At 40.8% G+C, this 26064-nt stretch overlaps 1 protein-coding gene across 7 annotated transcripts in view; it reads right to left on the bottom strand.

The window, feature by feature from the left end:
* The window catches only part of ABTB3 (ankyrin repeat and BTB domain containing 3), a 246692-nt gene that overhangs the window by 21611 nt on the left and 199017 nt on the right, over window positions 1–26064 (bottom strand). For 2 of the 7 annotated variants that reach the window (XR_013842785.1, XM_079992249.1), the window contains exons 7-15: window positions 22016–22117; window positions 17860–17953; window positions 17636–17771; window positions 14071–14109; window positions 13487–13707; window positions 10190–10368; window positions 7803–7874; window positions 2582–2687; window positions 328–430 (exon numbers count right to left, since the gene is read on the bottom strand). Coding sequence is in view for 6 of the 7 variants with exons in the window: in XM_079992249.1 (XP_079848375.1) it covers window positions 328–430; window positions 2582–2687; window positions 7803–7874; window positions 10190–10368; window positions 13487–13707; window positions 14071–14109; window positions 17636–17771; window positions 17860–17953; window positions 22016–22117 (1052 nt within the window). In the remaining variant the exon portion in view is untranslated. Of the gene's footprint in view, window positions 1–327; window positions 431–2581; window positions 2688–6593; window positions 6786–7802; window positions 7875–10189; window positions 10369–13486; window positions 13708–14070; window positions 14110–17635; window positions 17772–17859; window positions 17954–22015; window positions 22118–26064 lie in introns of those variants that run through there. The other 5 variants (XM_079992252.1, XM_079992251.1, XM_079992250.1 and 2 more) reach the window with 5 other exon arrangements.

The following is a 26064-nucleotide window of genomic DNA, read 5'->3' as shown; positions in this document are numbered from 1 at the left end:
AGGAAAACAGTTTGGCAGCTCTGAATAACATATATAACCCACCTCTCCTCTATGCAAACTTTCCTCACCTACTTTGAAGTGCAATTCTTGTTCCCAACAGATCTTTCTACTAGCCTATACATTTACAGCCCCAAAGCTTGTCCCTTTCTGAACTTCCAAGGTACCATCCACAGGGAACCTCTGCAGCTTATGATGCGTTCTCTCTTGCTAAAATACAACTTTCACTGCAAGCTCCTGTTGTATAACCTATAAATGCTTCCTGCTTTGTATTCTCCCTGATACTCAAATTAGGTTTCATCAGGTTTATTTACAAATACATATATTTACCTTGGGGATGCAGTAAATAATAATACTCTGTGCGCATAAAAGGGTCTTCCTTCTACAAGGAACGTAACATCTGACATTTCCTTATTGTTAAGAAAATGAGGATCTGGAATCACAAAACAAAAATGAGTGGGAAGACATTTTAGTTGGGAGTAAGGTAAAACACAGGTGTGCTTGATCCTGATAGCTGCCTGAGAGAGGCATGTGCCTTTATTGAGATTCATTCTGTTTTTTTAAAAAAATAATTTTTTATTAAGATTTTAAAGATTACAGAAAAAAAGAGATAAAAGTAATAACAATTAAAGAAAAAAAGAAAAAACAGTACATATGTAAAAAAAAAACAGAAAAAAACATAGAACAGAAAAAAAGATTTAAAAACCAGTCAAACCTGTATATCACTTGCTTACATTCACTTATTTCCTTGACCTCCTCACACCTCCCATTTTTGTATTCTAATTCAATTTGTTATTTCAGCAAATCCTTCCAACCTTATTTTTATCTTAATAATTTGTCTTAATATACTATAATTTAACATTCTCTCTTTCACCAACTCATTTTTACTTAATCCTTTATGTCATTTCTACTAAAACCACATAATTTTCTTTTCCCAACATCTTTCTAACAATCCTTAATTTTGCAATATTTTTGAAGATAAACTTTGAATTTATTCCAATCTTCTTCCACCGACTCTTCTATTGAGATTCATTCTGATTTGTCTGTGTGGAGTTTGGATAACTTTCTATCAATTGTTATCCCACACTTTGTCATCCATTTTCTTGTCACTTTTTAATTAAAAAAAAAATCAATTCTAATATATATATATATATTTACAAGTGAGTTTGTATCAGAGTATTTTAATCCCCTGTAACTGTACAAAGCTAAATTTGCTGGTATGCAACTAAATCCCTCAGGCAAAATAGTGACAATCTAGGGAAGATTTGGGTTCCTTTTTAGACCATTATCTTTAAACGTCCACAGCTATGTAAACAGATCTTTAAATCTGGTGCACCTTTCCATCATTAACAAGACTGTGCCCACTTGTGCCCACATTAGCATGGACAATTGCTTTAATTTGTTCTGTTTGACAACACAGTGGTGTCATAATTGACAAAGACCCAAAATAGGACCACAGTCATAACCATCACCTTCACTGATTGTAATGAGAGTGTTAAATGAAAAGTACTAGGCTTCCTGGTTAAATATTTTCTTCCTTATATATCCAATGCTCTATCTCAGGGCTTATCCATACTTCCTCTTGCCCCACTGCTTTCCCCTGGGGAAAATTGCTCTTTAGTGTGCAATTGGAGCAAACAGCAACTCGGGTTTTCTCCAGATTGACATTTGCTCCAATTTAGCACTAAAGAGTGAGTTTTCCTTGGGAAAGGAGTGGGGAAAGGGGTAAACAGCTCAGACCCATGCCTAGAAAGTGTGGGTCAAGTGGAAAACTGTGTTTTCGGCATGGGACAAGCAGAAGTGTGGGAGAGCCCTCAGATCCACAACAAGGTAACAACACAAAGCACAATGCTCTTACAATATGAATTCCAGTGTAGTGGTAGCATTGCTCTGATCCCAGCATGTTGTGAGTACAGGATTACTCTGTTAAAAATCAGTTTAAGCTAGTAGCTACGACCACAGCATGTGTCAGTGAATTCCACAAGTTACGTGTTGTCAATTCTGAACTTACTGCCTAACAATTGTATCAGAGGACATCAGGTTCTAGGGTATAATGACAAGGACATTTTCTTTCTCTCTACCACCTCCACCATTCATAACAATGAAAAAAAACCCTAGCTATCTGCATTCCAAATATTGCACATTTCAAAACTTGGATTTTGGTGTGAAATTCTAAATTTTGGGTGGCAATGTCTAGATGACAAAATTTCAGTTTTCTGGAAGACATCAATCCTCAAGCTTTGGTGACCTCCGAAGGAAAGGACAGCTGCAGAACAACTGGTGTGCCTTTCTGTCTAGCCAAACCATGTGTATTTCATGTATAAAGGCATGATCATGAATGGATGCAGTCCCTTATGTATGCATGTGGCTGAGTGCAGATGGCCCTTCTGATTTAATGGTCCCTTCTGATTTCTAACTGTATGCAATGTCCATCATGATTAAGCATGTCTATATGATCCTATACGTCTGTTATTTATCTTGGTTTCCCCCAGTGACCAAACCTCAATGAACCAAATGTGTGTTGCACAACAGTGCGGATCAACAGACCGTGCCACACATGTTCTACAACTCACAGCACACTTACCTAAACGAGATGTCTGCTTGCGTTTGATTTCAACAAGCTTAGGAATAGGATAGGGTCCATAGCAATGAGTGAATATGACAGCCAGTTGTTGACTAATCACTTCATTCTAAAACAAACAACAATACAACAAAATAAACACTAAATGCAAATATAACTTGAAGATCAGAAGAGTCACTTTAGGGAGTTAGCTGAATGACTAGCATATGCTCATGGATTCCAGAAAATGTGAGCATGCAAACCTTTGCTGATATTCTAACTTTCTCTGTCATCATCTCAAACAACTGCTCTGGGACATTATTAGGTTCCCCCACTGCTCCTAAAATCAACTAATCTATATAACAGTGGTTATATCTAGAATCTAGAATATCTAGAGTGGCACTCGGTTAAAACATGACAAGGCTGCAGAGAATTGTAGGATTTCTGAATTATCCTACACTTCCTGTAGAGGCTGTAAAGGTCTGTGTACTCTCAGATAAGTGTACTGAAACTGCAGCATGTGAAGGCTACGTATTCAAGGCTACATCCCTGAAGGCATTAACTGAGAAAACCTACCTGGACAGGATCATAAGTTAATGGTATGGTTTATGCTTTAATCCCAGATGTCTCCATTCAAGGGTGATGTGAAAGACCTTTGTCTGAATCTAAGGCCCTAGGCAGCCATTGTCAGTTAGTGTAGACCAAAGGCTTCCAACTTTTTTGGTATGGTAACCCACAAGTCCAAATTTACTTGGTATGGTCGCCCATCAATTTACTGTCACATGAATTTTGGACTTTTCTGCCACCAAAGAGCAGTCCCCAAGCATTAAAATGTAAGACTCAAGCATTTCCGAAGTTTGGTTATAGGTGTCAACACAACATTATAATATGCCAACAAAACAAAAAGCTGTTAAGAGGTATTTATCATAATAATAATAATAATAATAATAATTTATTATTTATACCCCGCCCATCTGGCTGGGCCTCCCCAGCCACTCTGGGCGGCTTCCATAAAAACCAAAATCATACCAATTAGGGATTACAAGCTATAATTCTATTGGATTTACTTATAAAGCTTGCAACCCATCTGCACAGGCTACACGGCCTACTTGCAAGTCATGACTCACAGGTGGGGAGACACTGATATAGGCAATTCTGGGACAAATGGATAGCTTCCTATGTTCATAAGCCAAAAAGGACATGCCACTGGTCTGGGTAGAGAAATCCAACCTGTCCAGAAAGGCATATGACCATGTTTTCTAAATGTGCTACTGCAATGGAATAGGGCAGGGGTCAGCAAACTTTTTCAGCAGGGGGCCAGTCCACTGTCCCTCAGATCTTGTGGGGGGCTGGACTATATTTTGAAGGGGAAAAAAGAACGAATTCCTATGCCCCGCAAATAACCCAGAGTTGAATTTTAAATAAAAGGACACATTCTACTCATGTAAAAACACGCTGATTCCCAGACCGCCCACAGGCCAGATTTAGAAGGTGATTGGGATGGATCCGGCCCCCCAGACCTTAGTTTGCCTACCCATGGTCTAGGTGAGCACCTGAAGACATATTGGTGCCTGATAATCAAACAATGGTTTCTAGCTATGAGAAACAACAAAACAATGGTTTCTAGTTATGAGAAACGATAAAATAAAACTGAAGTGTATTGCCATGGGCTCCTGAGAAGCCCAGAAAATCTGCAGGTGTTAAAAAGAAAGGCCAAATTGTAGTCTTTTGTGGAGGAAGTATATGTAACTTGACATCAATGGGAACTGATCACACAGAGCCAAGGGCAAACTTTTAGTCATACTTTCTACTGATATAATGCCACCAGAAATCCAGTATCTTCTACATTTTCCTTCAGAGGAATCTTGAAGCAAGCAAGACTTACAGGTAGAAAAGGTCACCTAACACACAGTAATCCTGCACAGGGGTTGTTGGGAATAGGCAGAAAGATATTCAGTTTCACTTACAGAGCAAACACTAAATTAGACTCCATGTGCTAGGAACATTTTGAAATCAAATGGCGATCTTGAAATTAAAAGCTAAGAGAACACTCTGTAAAGAAATCTACTGATATGAACTAAGACTGGATAGAAAAAGTTGAATACAAAGGAACTGACTGCTCCTGGGAAAGATGAGAAAATGGTTAGCATTCTGTCCCCTGGAAGTGTGTAATGAAAGAGGATACTGTAAAATGACCATAATATATGTTTAGGAAATCAGGGAAGAAAACCACAAAAATGCTAGATGAATTGCATGCTTTTAAATGTATATTTATTAGTTGCCTCATAAAATAATTGCTCTAAGCAAAATACAAACCATTAAATGGGTGATTTGTACAAACCATCAAATTTAAAACAAAACAAAACAAAAGTGCATGCCATTGTGAATGCAGTTAGATTTGGTGATGGGGCTGAGCCACTGTACATGAAGAACAGAAACATGTACAGGGGCCAGAAAATCACATAGTAGAGTGATTGTTCCACTTCAGATTCCAAGTCACAGAGTCTGCTGCTGAAATACTCGCCCACATAAAATATCCTCACTTGTGGAAAATGAATCTTTAAGAGAGAAAGGTTCCTACCCAGCCCTCTATTTTACATGCTAGCACTCTGCATGTCAAGTGTCACATGCTTAACAGTGAGAAGCATTAAAAAAAACTACCCCACTTAAGTTAGTGTCCAGCTAAGGAGCCAAACTATATGTGATAGGGCAGCACCATCCTCTGCCCCATTCATATTTAAAGAAGGATGAAAAATGATACCTTCTTGCCTACCTTACCTTGCTGCACTCCACTGCTTTAAGCATTCATTCCCAATTTGGTGTCCCCTCCAAATGTTTTGGACAACAACTCCCCTAATCCCCAGTCACTTGGTCATGCTGGCTGAGGATAAGGGAAGCTGCAGTAAAAATAAAGAAATCTGGAGTGACCTCCAGATGTTATTGAACTCCAACTCCCATCTGGCCCAGCCAACATGACAAATGGTGATGCATGATGGGAGTTGGAGTCCCGCAACACCATCATGTCGGCTATCCCTGGCTTAAAGAAACAGACTGCCACAAGATAAGGTAAGTCAGGAAGCTTGTGATCGCTTTGCTCCTCTCTGCCAAGCTTGTTGGTAGACCTGCTCCAGGTTAAGTAATCCAAGGCTTGGGCGCCAGCCAAAGCAAAAGGTTACCTAATTGGAGAGGAAGGGAGAGTCTCTGAGAAGCACTAAATTCTAATTTATTTCACCTAATGTATTTTAATTGCAATCCTTTAATGGCACAGTAAAAAATAAAAATCCAACACTTTGTAACAGAGGATAAATTAGAATTGGTGCCTGCCTTGGAGGTGCTGCCTTCTCATTCCCACATTGGTTCTTTTCTGCCTTTTCTGCCAAGAGGAAGAGGCAGTCAAATGTTTTAAATACATTACAGAAAGGAAAGAAGGAGACTGTGCATCAGGGACGCCATCTGGGGTGGCAGGGGTGGGTGGGACAAGGCTCCCCCAATTTTCAAGCAAGGGGCCGGGCCCCACCAGGCCTTCCCACAACCACAAAGGGCCCCAGTCTGAAATCACGGAGACCTGTGCCAGCCAGTGCAAACTATACTGTACTATATGGACCAAATAATTTAGTTTAAGGCAGATTCCCATCTTCCTGTCCCAAGTTTATCCAATGTTCAATGTGAGAAAATATATGAACTGCACATGAATTCTTATTGTGCAGCTTGCCTTAAGCCAAATCATACTGTCTGCTTCAACAGCCAGCAGGACTCCAAGGCAAGTTCCTCTCGGCTACAGAGGTCTTTGGCAGCCTACTGTCTGAGAGTATTTGAAACTAAGATCTTTGGACATGGTCCACCACTGGCTGATGGTCCCTGCTTACTTAAAAATGAATGGGTAAAGTGTCTAGACTGAAGTCTGAAGTGAATAGATGTTGAGAAATTGGTAATGCTAACAAACATGGCACAAGGCTAGGAAATGTATTGTCCTAAACATAAGACACTCCATAGTTTGATCTTTGAACAGCTATCACACAAAGTATCTATTTAGCTTTTCCAGCTTATTCTTGTAAGATTAAACAATACCAACAAATGTGGGATTATTATTGTCATTCCTCTGCCCTTGTGTAAGACTCTTCGGATGACAATCTTTTCCTTATCCAGTGGTAACTCATTCAACACTTGAGCAATATCCTGTTGCTGACAGTGCTTCCAGATAACCTCTTTCTTGAGCATTCATTCTGACCTGTTTGCAGGGAGATTAGATGCCACTGGCTATTTAATGAGCATCCATCCCGATTTGCTTCCAGGAAGATTATATGATGTTGCATATGATGTTGCATCAAGCACCATCACACACTTTCCACTGCATTTTCTTGCCACATTTCTTATCACCCCAAATACCAATATTTTGGGGACATGGGTGTATTATCAAGGATCTCCCAATCATCTATAACTGTTTAACCTGAATTTGCTGGTACAGTATATAATTGAATCCCACCTGAAAACAGTGGTAGTCTGGAAGCATCCTAGGTTTCTACAGATGGCGTCACATAATCCTTCTCTACCCCGGACATTTTTTTTAGTTCTAAAAAGGCAGCCTGCCCTGATTCTCTCTAGTTCTCTTTGCGCTGGGTTTTCTTCGGGTTCAAATCATGTATGAGCTCCATGAAAACTGATTAAGCGTCGCTTTGTAAGATTACTTGTACATTATTAGGAAGCACCTACATCATTAACGTTAGTCAACATTTGTGAGCTAGGGAACACCAAGAGGTTGGTAGTAACAGCTAGACGCAATGAATAGTTTGACAAAATTTATTTATTTATTTCTATGTTAGTTAGAGTTGAGCTAAGGGTCTTCCACAACAAAGCACGATTAATCAGAGGTGGTGCATAAATTGTTGCTGGGAGGAATGACATGACTCTCTTTTGAAAGGATTTTTAAAACCTGCGTAGCAAAAGCTCAGATTTAAGAACATAGTCTGAGGTCTATGAGTATCAGACCAGAAGAGGGCATACAAGTCCTAGAATCAGTACATTCTTATTCCAACACAGGAAGTCTCAGCAAGCATTTCCTTGTTATGAAAAACAGCAGGGGTCTTCGTGAAACCACTGTTGAAATATCCCTTTGGGAGATATTATGATTAAGGATTTAAGTGCAGGGTAATCCAAGGTTAGTTTCCAGATAAATCCATGCTGCTGCACTATATTTTCTGTGACAGTAGTTAATTGCATGTTATATTAGCATGCCACATTGGTGTACCTGATGTTCACTTCTCATATGGAGAATGCAAGATGCACATTTATGGAGACTTCGGGTCCAGGTTATTCTGAACTGTTTTAACACAGAGGTACTGAAAGTGATGATAGGTAATGCTACATGCCACAACAGTCACCAGCATTTAGAATAAATCTACCTCAGGGGAGAATTCACACCTTAAGCAGAGGGAAGGGGTTCAATCCATCCTTCCCTGTTCACTGAAATTTTATAAACTTGTCTTTTTTATTTGATTTGGTAAACAGAGATGCAAAAGCTCAGAAAAAATGCTACTCTTCCCCCTCCTCCTGGCACAATTTATTTCCTTCCACATGCACAGAACTTAATGAAGCCTTTCCTTATCTTCTATTCTACAGCAGTGCCTCTGCTGTCGAATGTAATCCATTCTAGAAGACTGTTCGACTTCCAAAACGTTTGACAACCGAGGCACAATGGGCGGTCGGAAAATTCCATCGAGAGATTGGAGAAATGCACCTCAGAAGCCATTCGACTTCTGAGGCACGTTCGAAAACAGAAACATTCACTTCTGGGTTTTAGGCATTCAGGTTCCGAATTGTTCGGCTTTCAAGATGCTTGAAAGCCAAGGTTCCACTGTATTGTGTTACCTAGTTTTTATATATATAAGGAACACGGGTGGTGCTGTGGTCTAAACCACTGAGCCTCTTGGGCTTGCCGGTCAGAAGGTCGGTGGTTTGAATCCCCACAATGGGGTGAGCTCCCGTTGCTCAGTTTCCAGCTCCTGCCAACCTAGCAGTTCGAAAGCACGCCAAAAAGTGCAAGTAGATAAATGGGTACCGTTCTGGCGGGAAGGTAAATGGCATTTCCATGCGCTGCTCTAGTTTCGATGTTCTGTTGCGCAAGAAACGGCTTAGTCATGCTGGCCACATGACCCAGAAAAACTGTCTGCGGACAGACACCAGCTCCCTCAGCCTATAGAGCGAGATGAGTGCCGCAATCCCAGAGTCATCTGTGACTGCCCTTAACTGTCAGGGGTCCTTTACCCCCCTTTTTTTAGTTTATATATAGTGAAACAAAGTTTATCTCCAATTTCCCTACATGTGTGTATATGTGTGTGTGTTTCATATCTCTAACAATACTAATACATACCCTTGTCAAATTACTGCATTTCAAAAAAACAACAACAACCTGTTTAGTATTTGTTTAAAGGAAATATTCAAAATGTGTGAACATATGCCTGTATCAAACTCTTTGACATGAAATTTGAAATGGGCCTGGGAAAAAAATTCCTAGTAAACATGTAAGGAGTGCTTTTTAAAAACCAAATAGGTCATATCAACTCATCTCAAAAACCTTAAAGGGAGGAAAACAAATATGGGAAAAGTAATTCATTTGATCTGAAAACTCTCTCTCTCTCTCTCTCTCTCTCACACACACACACACACACACACACACACAATTCCCTTCTTGGACCATTCTAAGTAGTCAGCTAGATTAAACTAACATCTCAGCTCCTTTGGATATCAGCCTCCCTTGCCTGTATTTTATTGCCTGACCTGCATGACTCTCACTTTTACCGCAAGGACTTGGCTTCTGTCGGCTCTTGAGCTCACCATGAGTGTGAACATTAAGCTAACCTTGCAGTGGATGGAGAGCATTGGCTCTCTCTTTTTAAAGCGACAGTGTTGCTTTTATGCATTTGCGAAATTGACTGTATGTCTAAGGGCAGCTCCACACCATACAGTTAAAGCATATGCAATACACATTTAAAGCACATTACTCCCCCCAGAGAATACTGGGAACTGAAAGTTCCCTCTCGCAGAGCTACAATCATTAACCCCCTTAAAACACTATAGTTCCCAGCATTCTTTAGGGGAAGCCATGAGCTTTAGATGTGAATTGCATGTGCTTGAAATGTATGGTGTAGATCTGTCCTTAGTGGCTCAGACCCGAATCTATGGCTTAGCATTATGAGAAAGACAGCTGTGTTCGCATGTTCTTCCCTCCCTACTCCTTCCTCTTCTTGTGCCCTTCACTGAATTAGGGACACAGAAAGCTGCCTTCCATGGAGCCAGAATATGGGTCCATCTAGCCCAATATTGCTGACACTGGCTAACAGTTGCCCCCAGTCCTACATGGATCTGCATACTATCTTAGCAGGGTGACTTCAGCTGAAAACTTTTTTATTTCAACAAGCATTGAACATTTGATCATTTGCTAATGTAAAGACTGTTCTGCACTCAAATTGTGATGGTTTTAGTGATGCAATGTTCTTATTATAGTTTAATATTTTTATCTGGGCATTTTGTTTTGTAAGCCACTTTTGAGTGTTTTACGAACTGAAGAGCAGTGCAGTAATAAATAATAACAGTAATATATCCCAATTGTGGCGTAATAATGCCAGTTTCACCCACCTTGCTTGCCTTCAAGATCTCAAACATCAAAGGCAACCCTTGCGTGACAAGTTCTTCAGTGTATTCTTCCTCTTGAATAGATTTAAATTCTTTCAGCAAGCACTGGATGAGCGGTCTTCTGTGCTGCTGAAAGGCGGTTCGCAAGGACTCTAACCATGTATGCAGAGTCCATGGGACACCTGTATAAAAATTTAAAGTTATCTTAAAGATTTGCACATATCTTAAATACCCAGGTTTAGATTAACGACATGGAGATCTTATGCTGGACCAAATTTTGAATTCCATTCCACCTATTCTGTTTCCTCTGCTGGGATCACCATTAGCAGTTGGCCTCACTGGGCACCTGTCAAAGCCCACACCTCATTTGGGGGCCCACTGTCAAGCCTTAGAACCTCCTGGGCCTGTTGCTCCTCTTTTTTTACTGTTGATCCTATTTTCAATTGGCCTTTCCAAGCAAGTAAGCAAGCAAGCAGAAAAATGAGAAAAAATAACATGCAGAAAGACCCACCTCTCCCTTGGGGAGAGGATGTTGAGCGGAAGAGGCAAGTGAACAGGCAGCGACAACAGTGATGTTGAGGAGGAAGTGTACAAACTCAGTGGGAGGTGGGCACATTGACAGCACAGCATCTTACATGAACATACAAAAAACCCCACCTGGCACTAACACTCGTCAACATCCCCCAATGAGATATAAATCCCTGTATATTTTTTATGTCTCAGCTGCTTTCAGATTGGTGACTCCTAGTACTAATAAATCATTGCTTTTCTGCTGTAAGAAAGCTGCAAGAAGAACTGCAACTGGCTTGCCATGCTATATAGCACCCCCCCCCCCATAATTTCATCTTGCTAGGCTTCAGCAATACCAATGGGTATGGCATAGACGCCCATGGGGAGGCAAAGCCCAATTTCCATTGGTAGCCACTTGGAAAACAATTACAAGTGGTCATTAAACACAATACAATGGTACCTCAGGATGTGAACGGGATCCGTTCTGGAGCCGCGTTCGCATCCTGAATAGAATGTAAGACACAACAGCGCATCTGCGCGGGTCATGTTTTGCTGCTTCCGCGCATGACGTCATTTTGAGCATCTGCGCATGCACGAGTGGCGAAACCTGGAAGTAACTCGCTCCGTTACTTCCAGGTTGTTGCGGAGCGCAACCCGAAAGCACTCAACCTGAAGCACATTCAACCTGAGGTATGACTGTAAATCAATTAGTTTTTTGGTGGTAAGTACTTATTCGTTTAAATGGGATTGCCCTTTACAACTCATGAAATGACCAAAGAAACCAACAACCCCATGGTATTTCATGTTTGTTTTAGATCTGATGTATAGATTTGAAGGGATTATTGGGGGGGAACACATTGCTAAAGTGGGAGTGATCAAGCGGATTCCCCTGCTCACTTTATTTGTTAAAAATTAGCAGCATAGCATTATGACACTTTTATTTTAGTAGAATTTCCCTAATATTTTACTTTTAAAAATATAGCTGAAAAAGTGTTTTTAGTTTTAACCAAGAAATAACAGCATGACAGATATGCTGCCATAGCAGTCTAGTAGGGATGGGTGATTTTTTTGGTACACATTATTGGGTTGGAGAGCTGCATCACAACATTTGGAGAAGGGCAAGTTTTGATGGATGACTGTGCTTCGGTTTGAATATTGTTTTGGAAAGGGGGAATTCCGTAGGTTCACATTAACATTTGAACTGAACTAAATTTATCCCTATCCTTATTCTGGATGAAAGCATTTAGCATAGAAAGGAACCTACTAAGTGTTTCTTCCCTTACACAGAGGTTGCCTTGAACCTGTCCTCTCCCCTGCATTGTTTTGCTATTTACTTTATAACAGGGATGGGAATGCTGTGGTCCTCCAGATGTTGTTGCTTAGAGGGTTGCTGTCCAACATCTGGAGAGCCACAGGTTCCCTACCTATGCCTTATAAGCTAACATACTTAATACTGAGAGACGATGATATTTAGTAAGCTGTTTTTGAGTAATTAAAGATTTATTTGATATTAGTATTAGAGATTTCACACTGACCTCTACTTTAAATATTTTCATGCCTCAAATCCACAACATAAATAATTATTATTTTTTTATAAATAAGCAGCTATTGATGTTGTAGAATAACATACTATTTTCACATATTTTTTATTTATGTGTTTATTAATTGCAGGTGTGTGAACTCCTCTCTTGAAAAAGCGTTGCTCTTGAAATGGGAATAAAGTAGCCTTCCTTATTTACACATGTTTTTGTTTTGCTTGGGCCTTTGATACTGCTGCTCTTAACTCTCTCCCTTTTTTGGCACAGGCCTTCAGCTTCCCTTTTCAATGCCAGAACAAGTAGTTCTTAATCTACTCAATTTCACTCCTAAGGTAAAAAAGACCTTCCTAGTCTTTAAAGTGGAAAATTGACTAGGACCAGAAGATAGTTGCTTTTGAGTTTCTGGCATGCAAAGGATTCTGGCCTGCAATGTGAAACAGAGCCCTTCTCACCCAAGGATCTGTTCATGAGTAAGTACCCCCCCAACCAGTCTCTTGTTATGAAAGTGTGCTCACTTAAGAGGAGGGTTGCATGTCATTCTAATCAAATCAATAATCATTTAATCAATTGAAAAGGTGCCTAGGTGTAAAATCAAAGAAGGCATTGTTTTTCTTTTGAATGATGGTTTATTCACATGCAAGTGTATCTAGATTTAATCAATTAGCTCTCAAACAATTAAGTGGATATGATTCCTTCAACAGAGTGACTGCCCTGCTTGAAAGTAATGCCCCTGCTGCTTTGTGTGTGTACGGACTACAAATACCCAAAGTACAGCACAAAAGTCTACTGGGACATGATCACAGAAATAGGAAAATTCACAGAAATTGCAGCTCCTTAGTAAGAGAGATGGCAGGAGGTGGGGGTAGGGGAAGAAGCACAGATGGGGCACATCCAAAGAGATGCTTCTGATGACATGACTTAAACAAGTGCTTTAATATGGTCAGACTTATATCATTTAGCATCTTTAAAAGGTAATCTAGTCCAGATAGAGACAATCCCAATTTACTATCTAATCCACAAAAATGCCAAAGATAGGAAGAATAAAAACCTCTAGCCATGCGTTTAAACCCATTTTAATATTAAAATTCTCTCCTGAATTCCCAGGCACATCTGAAAGTTACCCAATTTCTGCCTTGACAAGAACTCTGGGACAAATAAAAAATGGTCAGCTCAGCTGACAGGGGCCATCAAACCAGATTTCTGACAATCATTGCTCATGGGAGAGAAAAGCACGGAGGAAACCAAAACTGACCTATGCTCCTGATGTCAATGGTTACATCCACATATCCGTGTTCAGCACTGTGATACATAGCCTCTTTCAGAGCTTTAAGTCTGGCTTTGCTGTTGCGGCTGGCGCACAAAGGAGCTGGCGCACTGTCTGCCAAGTCAGTTCCCTCAGCCAGTATCTCCTCCAGGGACAGGATATCACTCTTCTCCTTCTCCGGCTGAGCAAGCAGCTTACGAAACACGTTCCTGTCAATCAGAGGGCAAAAAGAGAGTGGGGGTGGGGGAGGAGAAAGACCATTGGGTTGGAACTCTTAACAGTTTAAGCCAGAGCCAACTAGCTATCTAGCGAATGCTAAATCTAGTTAGTTCACCTAACTAGATCCTCTAGCAAATCAGCTTTCAAGCAATGCCTTTCTTTGCGCAGTATAACTTATTTGGGCTTGCAGCTGCAAGTCCAGCATCCAGGACAGAGACTCTCATCCTCTGCTCATCAACAGGCTTACACCTGTGTGATGCCATTCATCTTCAATGGAGACACTCCCAATTGATGAACTGTTAGAAACAATCAATCAAAACTAGGATGCATCTTCTCCCTTACCTCCCACCTACCTTATATGCTTAGATCTTGCTAGCTGCGCATGTTCAGTCCTGTGGGGGATAGAATAAGCAATGTTTCCAGAGCAGATGGGCTAACGAGTGTGTGTATGTATTTACAGAGGGAGGAAAGATATTTCCCCTGTTAGTCAAGAGGACGGGTGTGTGTTATGCCATGCAATGAAATAAAGGGGGATACATATTCAATATTTCCAGTCGATAGCACAATCCACAGCTCTCAGGGTGAAGACAGATGTGGTATTTAAAGAGATGCTCACTGATGGACCTGGCTGCCTGGCTGGGTGTACGATTTGCCCAATAGAAATTCCATCAAAATGAATCCTGGGGCCACCACCGAAAGCTTCAAGGAAGCTACATCTCTTCTCATTTAAAGAACCAATTGTACATTTATTTGTTTATACATTCATCCACCTTTTTTTAAAATGAAAAAAACTAAAATAAACAGTTGCAAACTGTTCTGGGTTGGGGAGAGGCTCTTTGGTGACATTGCACACACTAGCTTATCAGATTTGATTACAAGCATGCAGAATCTGTTTATTCAGAGCTCAACCCTCAACAGGGGAAAGGTATGCTTGCACTGCTAGCTTAACAAACAAGCCCACTGCTATCCAGATGTTACATCTGTATTCATCCTTAGCCAATATGAGGCTGCAGCAAATTCTTACTCCACATTACAGCTAGAGATGTTGATATTTTCCAGCACATCTTTATAGAATTTAGGGCAGAATTGGGTATCTGGCAGATAATTTAGATTCCTGAGAATCTCAAGTGTACTCTGTGCTCAGTTACAACTGTTGCCATTTGTAGACCCTGAAGGTGACAATGCATTAAGTCACAGGTAGGGAGTCTGTGGCCTTTCTGACGCTGTTAGATTCCAGCTCCTATCATGACCATTCGCCATGTTGGCTTGGGCTGATGGGAGTTGGCCCTCCAACAATATCTGGAGGATCACAGGTTCTCCATGCCTGTACATACAGTAGCAATCCCGTGATCTTCCAGGTAAATTGAGAGTTTGTGTGTTCAAAGCAAAGAACAAAGCAGAAGGCAATTATGAATACATAAGTAGTGATCTGCTAGTTTTATTTATGTTTTTGACTTCTTTTAACTTTTTATGATTTTACTGTCTGGTTTTATGTTTTTATATTATTGTAAACCGTGGTGATATATATATTTGATACAGTGGTACATATATTATATATATATATATATCTAAATAGATAAGTAAGTGCAAGCTTTGAGAGCTGAATTAATAAAACTCAGGAAGGAAATGAGGGAGTGGGAGTAGAACTTTGCTGGAAAGGCTCAGAGAACAGTAAAGCAAGACTGGTGGCAAAGATAACTCTTCAGGGTTTTGTACTGTGGATTGGGAGAAACTGCCTTTCTGTTGTCCCCCTTTTCCACCTTAACTCCTTGCAATCCTTGCCTTCTTGCACAGACATACAGACCCTTCCCTTCTAAGAGAGAGACCACATGTGCATGTTTGGTCACTGCAACACCAAGGTAGGACGTAGCTGTGAAAGTGGGTCATCGCTGATCTAACACCATAGAGAGCTTGTTTGTCACCTCATGACACCTCAGAGGTAATTATTTTCAGTGGAACTATTTAAACATTCAGAGTTATCAGCCTTTCAGTGATTCATGTGCATGTATGAACCAGGCCTCAATCTTTCTATCTCATACACTGGTAGATATGTGTATCTGGCATGCTTATTCCACCTCTCTTTCCCACCTTAAAATCACTTTCATTTCTCGTGACCTTTCTTCTGTCCTTAGACCCCTCTTGCCCAGCCTCTAAATCATCCCCTTTAGGGCTGACCTCCTGTGGTTCTTTACCCCCCCTTGCCTTGCCATGGCTGCTTTCTCCAGACTTGGCAGATTGATAGTTCTGGGCCTGCAGTCCTCACTAGTCCTTCAGACTGAAAAGCTCTTGGATTGCTTCCTGCGCTCAGCTTTGATAAGATCCTCCCTCTATTGTGTGGGCAGGTAATATCTCCCCTACCTGGCCTGGTCTCCTTGGCAATGCTTCCCCCAGGTGGGATTGGACAACTGACTGAGGTAGGCGGAGACCTCCAGGTATCCCACCCGAGGGAAGGCAAATCCAAGCCTATGCTGATGGAGCCGCTCCAGATCTAGGGGCTGCACACGTCCATGCAAAGGGTGCCCCCCGTTTTAAGCGGGGAGCGGTCATTCTCACAGACCTCTCCCAAAGCTTCCCACTATTTACCAAGCTCCTCATCTGTGCACAGGGATCATAGTTGAGATCTTTCAATTCTGCAATGGACAGGACTACATAACCACCTCGCAGTGAACCCCCTTCCAAAGTCCATTTTGCATAAACATGTAATCCTGAAAGCCACACTGAGATCTGCTGCCTAGAAAAACTAAGGAGGAAATCTAGTTAAGCTGCATCTGTGGATCATGGGACTGCAGCCAGTGCCTTAACTTCTATTTCCCTAACCTCCTTTGGGGAAGGTTCTCAGGCAGGGTGGAAGGAGAAAGAACTTGCCCATGTGAAGACCACCTGGTGGAAACCCTTACACATATGGTTCTTAATTGTAAACTATATGCTGATCTCCGTCAGTAATTTCTAGATCAACTCTGTATCCCCAAATGGAAACCAGAGTTGGAGGTCATACATTTTCTATTACTGGGGAATGATCAGGAGCTCACCAAGTTAGTGGCTAAATATCTCTATTGGTTTTTTGTTGTCAAAATATACTGCAGACGTCTGATCTCCCTGGAGACCTAGAGATGTGATGATAGACTGCTCTGCCTCCTTTCTTTTAGCAAATGTTTTGTGCAACTGGGGAAGTGGTAATTCTGTATTGATTGTTTTGGATGTTTGTACGTGATGCCAATAAAAGGTTTGATGATGATGAACTTCTATTTCCAGGAGATTTCAAAAGAAAACAGGCAGACTGCCTTTCACAGACATTTTACTAAGAACATAAGGATCCTCCAAGATTAGACCAAAGTTACATTGCTCTTTTTGAACAGTGGGCAGTCAGATGCTTCTGGGAGATTGCGAGCAGGGTGGGAGGGTGTCAAGAGTTGCTCCAGACAGCTACACCACGTGCTGAGCCATCAGAGCTATAGTTTGGAGCATCTCCCTAGATAATATATGTGACTCTGCTCACCTTGGATGACCATTAGTCCTCCTTGTCTAGAATAGCTATAAAGGCTTCCTGTTCAGGCTGGAACTTTGTCTAGGCAATGGTATTCTCTCTCCTCCCCTTTTTGGGACTCCTGGCTTGTTCTCTTTGTACTGATCTCCCAGCACTGACTTGTCTCCTCTCTTGACAGCCACCTATAGCTCAGCAATGACAGAAGGCCCTTCCCCCATTGTCTGTTTCTAGCAATGCTTTTAGCACTCAGAAATACTGCCCCAGAAATACAGCTAGGTTCCATTTAGCTGTTGTGGCTAATATCTATTCACATATCTGGTAGCATGCTTACGTATGTAAAAACATATGTACAACGCAAAAGCACAGTTTGCAATTTTTGCATCATGACACAAAGAGAACATTTAAAACATTTAAATTAGCATTTCCAACTCTACCTGTGTCCATGTGCAGCAGCCTGGCTAAAGGAGTTCATATCACCTTGAGGAGTCATGGAAATGCCATTCCTGTACATGGTTCCAATCATGGGGTCAGCACCTCGCTCCAAAAGCAAACTAACGAGTTCAAAATTTCCTGTAAATCAATAAAAGTGAGTGCTTTTCACTCCCTTTAGCCACATTTTTTTAAGCTAAGGAATGTTCATGATCAGAAAAATCCTTACCTGCAGCTGCTGCCAGTTGCAAGGGAGTTTCTGAATAGTTTTCATCACCATGTTCCAAAGAACCTTCTACTTTGGCTCCTGCATCCAGCAACAGCTACAAAAGGAAATTCACCATTTAAAGCTGATGATTTAAATGTGACAGTAAGAATTTGGGAGGCTCCACTGATGCAGAAGGAAGTTTAACTGGCTTAAAGGCCACCCAATTCAGGGTCAAGTTACACAACAACTGGTTGCCAATTGACCACCCAGGGATGTTTTTGTCCACCCCACTTCTGTTGTTGGTTATTCAGACAGTATTTCATTCGTCTTCAATAAAGGAAGGAATGCGGACAAGTAGGAAAGAAGAAGGCATTGGATGGAATGAGATGTCATGTTCCATGCATTTAAGCTCACCTAACCCAACTTCTTTAGTGCTTCATTTCTGGGTGCCAGTAAGCTCCTTTCCTTGTTTTCTCTTGACTCCCTATAAAAAGTATATTGCACCACCATTGGAAAAACCCTGGTGCTGGAAAAGTGAAGCTAGGCCTCTGAATTCCACAGCCACTAAACTGCCCTGACAGCCATCTTTCCTAACAACAGCCACGTGCTCTTTGTTCTCCCTCAAAATGTTCCAAAACATGGGTGGGGAACCTGTGATCATCCAAAAGCTGTGGGACTCCTCACTCCCATCGGTCCCAGCCATCATGGTCAATGATCATGCATGATGGAAGTTTGGGTCTAACAGCACTCGGAGGACAAAGGTTCTCCACCCTTGTTCCAAAAGTTTATTTGGCCTGACAGCTTTCTCTGGGGGGTTGTCCTGTGATACATCACCAGCTGGCTTGCTATTTGGTTTCAGCCAGACGCCTACTCGCTCTCAAATATCCTCCTGCCTGCTACGCTCTCACAGGATATCTGAGGCCAGCGTTGCAATTGCCCTGCTTGAGGCTTCTTGAAAGTTCCACTTTTTTCTATATAACTTTTCATTTGATATTCATGCAATAAACCAGGTTTATATGCTACAGGCATTAAAAAAGGTGTGGGTTTGGGGAAATGTTCTACAGACAGCATATGTAGGTTAAGAGTGGTATATGCTTTAGGCATGGGGTTGTTTGTATTGGAATGACAAACTCTAACGGAGCTGGAGCTTAAAGGGTTTTGAGAAGTGCAACATGTTTCATGTTGCCCAAGTTTGCAGGGAAGCAGCCCCCTGAGCACACCTGGGTAGCTCATCTCATTAAATCAGTCTTACCAACCTGGTGCTCTCCAGATGTTCTGGACTACAACTCTATCAGCCTCTGTCAGCATCTGCTGGCTTCATCTGCAAGAGTGGTAGTACAAAACATATGGAGGGTGCCAGATTGGCAAAGTCTGCATTAAACCATAGCTTCCACTCAATAACAGGAGAAGCAGGAGAACAGCAAAACTGTGGTTTAATGTAGTATGTGAACTGGACCTGTTTTTAAATGAGCCTTAAATACCTGGATGTTTCAGACTGCTTTTAATTGATTAATGACATTTAACCTACACTTCATGAGTTGTAGTATTAACTGTTACTGACACAATATTTTTTGGCTTGTGTAGCACCCAAGTGGAATGTTTTATGCAGATGTTTTGGTGAATTACGTTTTCGTGCCTTGAAAATTTTTTTACCTTGAAAGTTGTTAAAAAACATGTTGATAAAACAAAGCAATTCAAAATGGCAGCCTACGCCAGTGATGGAGCAAATTCTTTGGGCACACCCAAATTAAGGCTTGTAAAAAGTTCAGCTCAGATGGAAAGAACCCGCACACCTTATTTTTTTCAATCATTAAGTTCATTGCAGAAATACCTGGCCATTTAAACAAGTGTGGACCATTCACAATTCCCTGCACAGTGCACCTAATTGTCATGTACATGCCTGAAGGCTATGTGAACTAGCAATCAATGGGACATGACTAATTTGTGCACTTAAAACCCCCAACAATTTCACTGAAATAGATGTTATAAGGGAAGCATCTCATAACATCATTCTGAAGCTCATCAGATTGAGGGAAACACCTTCTACCCTCACTTTAATGGGTTTCTGGGAGTTTCGTGAAGATGCAGTAAAAAAGAGCTAAGGGTTTGGGGAAACCTTTCACCTAAAGGTCAGCCTTAGTTTATTTAAGATCAGTGTAGTCATGTGAACTTCTATTGACTTTTGACCATTGGTCTATCAAGCCCAGTACTGTGCAAAATGGCAGCAATTCTCCAGAAAGCCAATGTGGTGTATTGGTTAGAGTATCAGACTAGGACCTTAGGAGACCAAAGTTCAAATCCCTGCTTAGCCATGAAGCTCACTGTGTGACCTTGGGCCAGTCACTAGTGATGAGCTGAGCCTAAGCTACCTTCCCAGCGTTGTTGTGAAAGGGAGAGAGCCACGTACGGCACCTTGATATTCTTGGAGGGAAGTTGGGGGTATTAATGCAATAATAAATAAACAAAAATAAACAAAATGTTGTTTATAAGACAGTTATTTCTCCCAGATCAGCCTTCCAAGATCCATTTCACTGAAGGTTCCAGGGACTAAACCTTCTAAATGCAAATAATTATTTTTGTCTGTCTGTCAGAGTAACTAAGATATTTGTATATATAAAAAACATCAGCAAATTAAACTCTTCAGAAGTATTACATAGCCACTTTTTCAAGGAAAATTAAATAAATCCCGACTGGTATATCTAGTGAGAAAGAATTGGAAATGCATATTGTTACTATGGGGGAGGGGAGAGAGACAGAACAGGTCAGATGTGTGCCCTCTACGCCTCATTCTGGGTATCTCCTCATTCTCTATTCAACAAAAGTAGCAGCATAACAATTTAGTAGGGCTCTAGATTAAGGTGTGCAATTTCTACATTGCAACCCAGCCACACTGGCAAGCCCCTGAGAGATCAATCTAGTGTATGTAATTTGCTTAGATAAAAGTGATGTGGTGTGGTTGAAAAATGCCACACTTCTCTAGAAACAATGAAAATGATTTAAATAACTGACTCAAGGAAACTGTGAAAGTGACAACAGATAGCACTGGAAGAATGTATTGGGCTGACTGTATTGGTCATGGACCCATAGGAGGACATCCCTATCAGTTGCACAAACAGACAGGGCATATAGATGATATGCTGCAGATACATCCGTTCACCACAAAATAATGCCATGGGGAAAATCATATTAGAGACAGTCAACATATAAACAGCCTTCCTGGATCACAGTTAGCTGAGAAAAACCCATCAGATGCCCCTGCAAAGCTCATAAGCTGGGCGTGATAGAAGTAGTCACTATGTTTGTGGCCAGCAATTGGTCCATCAGAGGTATAGCATCCCTTAATGTGGAGGTTCTAGTTTCAGCTGTCAAGGCTTTATAACCACTGATATATCCATCCTCCATCCAAGCTTGTGATAATATCCAGCATCACACGGCCATGAATGCCACTGTTAATTATGCAGTGCACAAAGGAATGCTTCTCTTTGTTTGTTGACTTATCAGAATTCATTGGATGGGTGTTCTGAGAGAGGAATAGCACGTCATGGCTGGGGCTGATGGGAGCTGCAGTCCAAGTTGGCACCAGGTTGGCAATGACTGCTCTACATTTTCTTTATTTAGCATTATTCTTATCTATGAGTTGAATCAGTCTTTTTAGCTTTAGAACATAACAAAGGACTGCAGTGAGGGGGGAGAAGAAACCAGATTAACATTATGTTCACTAACATTAGAAAAAAAGGAACAGAGTTTTTACTTTCAGTAAAATTAGAAAAAGAAACAGAGAAACACAAATACAGAGAAACACAAAACACATGGCCAAGAACGAGTTGGCAGGACATAACTGGTACAGCTTCATTTTAAAATTGCGCTGTTTATGCTTCATATTGGCTTACAGTGCAATCCTACAGATGTTTACTTGGAAGTACGTCCCATTGTGTCCACTAGGGATTACTCCCTAGTAAACTTGCTTAGGATTGCAGTCCTACTGATAACTATATATAATAATGCTATTATATATATATATATAAAATCTATCTCTATCTATATCTATACAGCAAACAAAGAAGAAGCAGGAGGAACCAATATGAGAATGGCTGCCAATTATGGGGATGAATGCCAATTAAAACCTAACAAATGGGAAAGAAAATATGAGATGGAGCAGAGGGAAATACAGCAATACCTGAACTACAGGAATATGTCCATGCAACACAGCAAATGTCAGAGCGGTCCAATGGCGGGTCTCGGGGTGGACGGATGGATATTTATGAGGAGTACTGATAACCTATAAACAGATAAAGGAGTTTTCTTTCATAAATGGCTCTTGAGGGGAGGGGAAAAGGCTATATCTAAACAAAACAAGCTTGTCAGAATGCCAGGCACACTTTGGTACAGAGGAAAAAGCAAGCAAGCATGCAAAAGGCACTCTAGACCATTATTGTCTCTGGGTTGCATCCAATAGTGCTGGTGCCTTTGTGGAAAAGTGCTTCTTCGCACACGTTTTGCTACCCACTTGAACCCTACAGCTCACCCCTGCTGGAAGCAGTTCCTAAGGACCTTCTGTAACAGAACAGGATACAGGGTGGAGAGCTGCAAATAGGCAAGGAGGGGTGGTCAGCAAAAAATCAGTTTCTCCAACTTTGGCTAATGGAACCCCTTTCCACCAAAGGCAAAGTCATCACTGGATACAACCCTCTGCATTCCCATCCCCCTTTTATCTAATCAAAATGTTACTTAGCAAATCAACACACTTCCTTAACTTTATTCTGTGCCTTTAACTGAGGCCTATGCCACTTCTATTGTACCTGATTGCTATTAGTTTATTAGCTACGAGATGTGATTGAGGATCTAATAACCATCTAGATCCATGGTTTTTAAATTGCATTCCAAAGAACAATGTGCTTCATTGGAAGCTTTATGGAGATTCTTGAATGAGAAGATCAGGAATGGTGGACAATCGTCCCTGAAAGACAACTTGATCACAGCTCCCCCTATAGTAAGGAGATGAAGGGGAACAGTGAATACTGTATGTCCTATGGAGTACTTTCAGTTCACAAGGCAATGTTGAAACCCAAATACGGGGCCAACACCCCACTATAATTTAGTAAGCACCATAAAATATGCCCCCAAACACTCTCCAGATTCCTAGGGTTCCCTTTCTGATGCACTTCTTAGAAAGAGATTGCTGTGTTCATCCATAAATCTTTTCTGTCCTGTTTCCAAATTCATATGTGAGATATCTAGTAATAAAAAAATCTGCACCAAAATTTGTATTTAACTATGCATTTTGTATCTTCATGTGCATTACTAAATGTTAGTTTATGCTACAATATGATTTTTTTAACATTTTGGTACACTTTTTGAACCGAGAACTGTATTGCAAAATATGGAGAAGTGTGAATGTGAAAATAATTATGTTCCAATCCGGGCATTAATTAAGCCAAGAGGTACAAATGAGGTCACTTTTCTAAAAAATGTGAAACAAATGAAAGCAAACAGATCCCTGAAGGAAGATGGTGTGAAAAATCACTCATTTAGATTTAATGTTTAAATGCCATTTTCAGCCCTAAAATTACACCATGTTCTTTTTTAATTGACTACAGTGGATTTTGATTAGGTGCACACACACACACACACACACACACACACACACACACACACACACTGAATTGAGCCCTGCATTATTTTCTCTTCCGCTGATGATTTGACAGCAAAGAAATCCATCTATCATTTTAAAGGAACTGTTTTCCCTTTGGAGATGCACTTTCTCTTCACAAGGGAAACAGATATCCCTATGGCAATAACTATAGCTTCTAAAGTGGCCAAATACAGTAAGAATTCGGGATTCATAAGAGTAGTTGCAGTTGATTGCTCCTGAGCGTGCCACAGCAGTTGCCAACCCAATCACGCTTTTGTTTCATGTATAACAAAGAATGTCCATGAATCTCAATTTCAGCTCTGCACACTCCCATGCTAGGCCACTTTGCGAGGTTTGAGGGTAAGCAAGGAAATTGAAAGGACAGCAAAATCTCGGCAATGTACTTTCTATATTTGCAATTCTCATGCTCAGACTGTATGAAAGCAGATGGGATATATATCCCTTAGCTTCAGGAGTACATTTCTTTTTCCTTGGCACAAGGTAAAAATAAAACATAAAAATCAGGGGAAAGACATGTGCTGAAGTCTGACTACTACATCTCACAATTTGGTTCTGGCCCACAACAGCTTATGCCACAATAAGCTTGTTTTTGCTGTGATATGGCTGCCCCTCTGGAAAGTGTGAATAGAAACCTGGGACCAAATGAAGTTTTAGGTTAATTGTGTATGAACAGTTAGCGTGCACCTATGAAAACCAACAGAATACATTTTTTTTTTTAATGTGCACATTTTATAAAAATTAAATAGCTGCTGCAGGGAGAGCAGAATTGGGACTGTAGTGTGTAGGGAGAGAGGGGCTCATAAGGAAGTTCCCTCCTGGACTTTGGGAGGGATACACGTGTTTTATCAGAACTGCTACAGAGGTTGAAGGGTTAAAACACACACACCCTTCTCAGCACGTTGCAGTTCCAATCCTGCTTGGGCCCCACCGGCGATACTGTATTTTGTTTTTGATCTGAAAGCATGTTCATGTTAATTGCTTACATGCAATTAATGCTGTTTCTATATGGTAAGCGGATTGCGTTCTATTAGTGCATAACTAAAAAGGGTCTGTGATTGCTAATGTGTGACAACTGTTTCACCCACAGCCAAGCATTTTTTTGTGTGTGCAAATCGACTCCAAGGCAAGTTTCAGAAATGATGCTTTTTAAATTGCTTTGTGCATTTCCTGCACCTCTGTTATGAATGGCAAAGCCGACTGTGTTAAGAAAATACATTCTATGTGTAAATGGTTTTCTCCTGTCTATTCCACTCTGGCAACATACTCAAGTGAAGCACTGCAGGCTTGAAGACCTCTTAGCATCATAGGTGAGAACATCCTGAGAACGGAAGTTAACAACCAACCACACATTTCAGCGAACAGTAACCAGACAATAGTGGATTTCACTTGCTAACAAACCAAACTGACTTAACGTATTTTGGAACTTTGCAAAATGCAGATTCTCTCTCATATGCACCTGCTTTGGTAAGGATGGTAAAAGGACTCATTTGCAATGCAATCCTTTTGCATGCCTACTCAGAATTATGTCCCACCGCTTTCAACAGAGCAATCTCCCTAGAAAGGGTGTATAAAGACTGCAGCCTCAAATCTCAATTTTTCAGTCACTGTACTGTAATTATATCAATCTTTGTGGAAACAATGACTTGGTTTGTTTAGCACATTTTTTCTTATATTATAAACTTGTATGCTAATTTAGACAAATTAACTTGATAGATGCTATGATTCAAATGGAATACAAATAATGAACCAAATATACACCAGTATGTTCAGACAACATATACTGAAATTATTATTCTTGACAGCTATATAAAGCACACTATTTTTCTATGTTGATAGTTTAGATCACAGACAGGCAGAGTCTGTTTGATGGATAGCCTACAAATTTTTGGCGTAAACAGAAAAAGAAGTTGGTCTTTAACCAAGAATATTATACAAACACTTATCACAATAATCACAATATAGTCAATGAAACTGGCATACCGAGTCTGTCAGACCATGATCACAATAAAAAAATCCCAGATTTATTCAATATAATAAATAAGCTTTCCTTCATTAACAGTACAGTAAGTCTGTAGCTGTGCAGCACAATCCTGTACAGGTCTACTCAAAGTGTGTCGCATTGAGTTCAGTTGGCCTTAATCTCAACTATGTGTGCACACAAAGTTACGTGGGAGAAAGACCAATTTAACTTAATGGGACTTACTTCTAAGTAGGTATGCATAGTAGAGCACTGCATAGCTGCCATCCTATACACACTTACCAGGAAGTTAGGCCCAATGAATACAGTTACCTTCCAGGCAAACATGCATAGGATTGTGCTGTAAGACTGTCCAAATCAAACCTGGTTACCAAATGCATTCCAGGCACATTTTACAGAATTCATATACTGGTTTTTCAAAATCAAGTTGCTCAGACCTGTGCCTAGAAAGTATGGGGCAAGCCCTAAATTGTGGGTAGGTAGGTTGACACAGTTGCTTCATGTTGCCAGCATAAGAATAACTAACAACATCATCCCAACCACACAGTATTTTATGTTCCCAAGCAGAGGCAAGACCATATGTAAACAGCTGCCT

This window comes from Podarcis cretensis (assembly GCF_951804945.1).
Source record: "Podarcis cretensis genome assembly, chromosome: 10".
In the NCBI taxonomy this organism is placed as follows: Eukaryota; Metazoa; Chordata; class Lepidosauria; order Squamata; family Lacertidae; genus Podarcis; species Podarcis cretensis.
The sequence above is the reverse complement of the archived record's forward strand: the minus strand, read 5'-3'. Positions and strand labels throughout refer to the sequence as shown.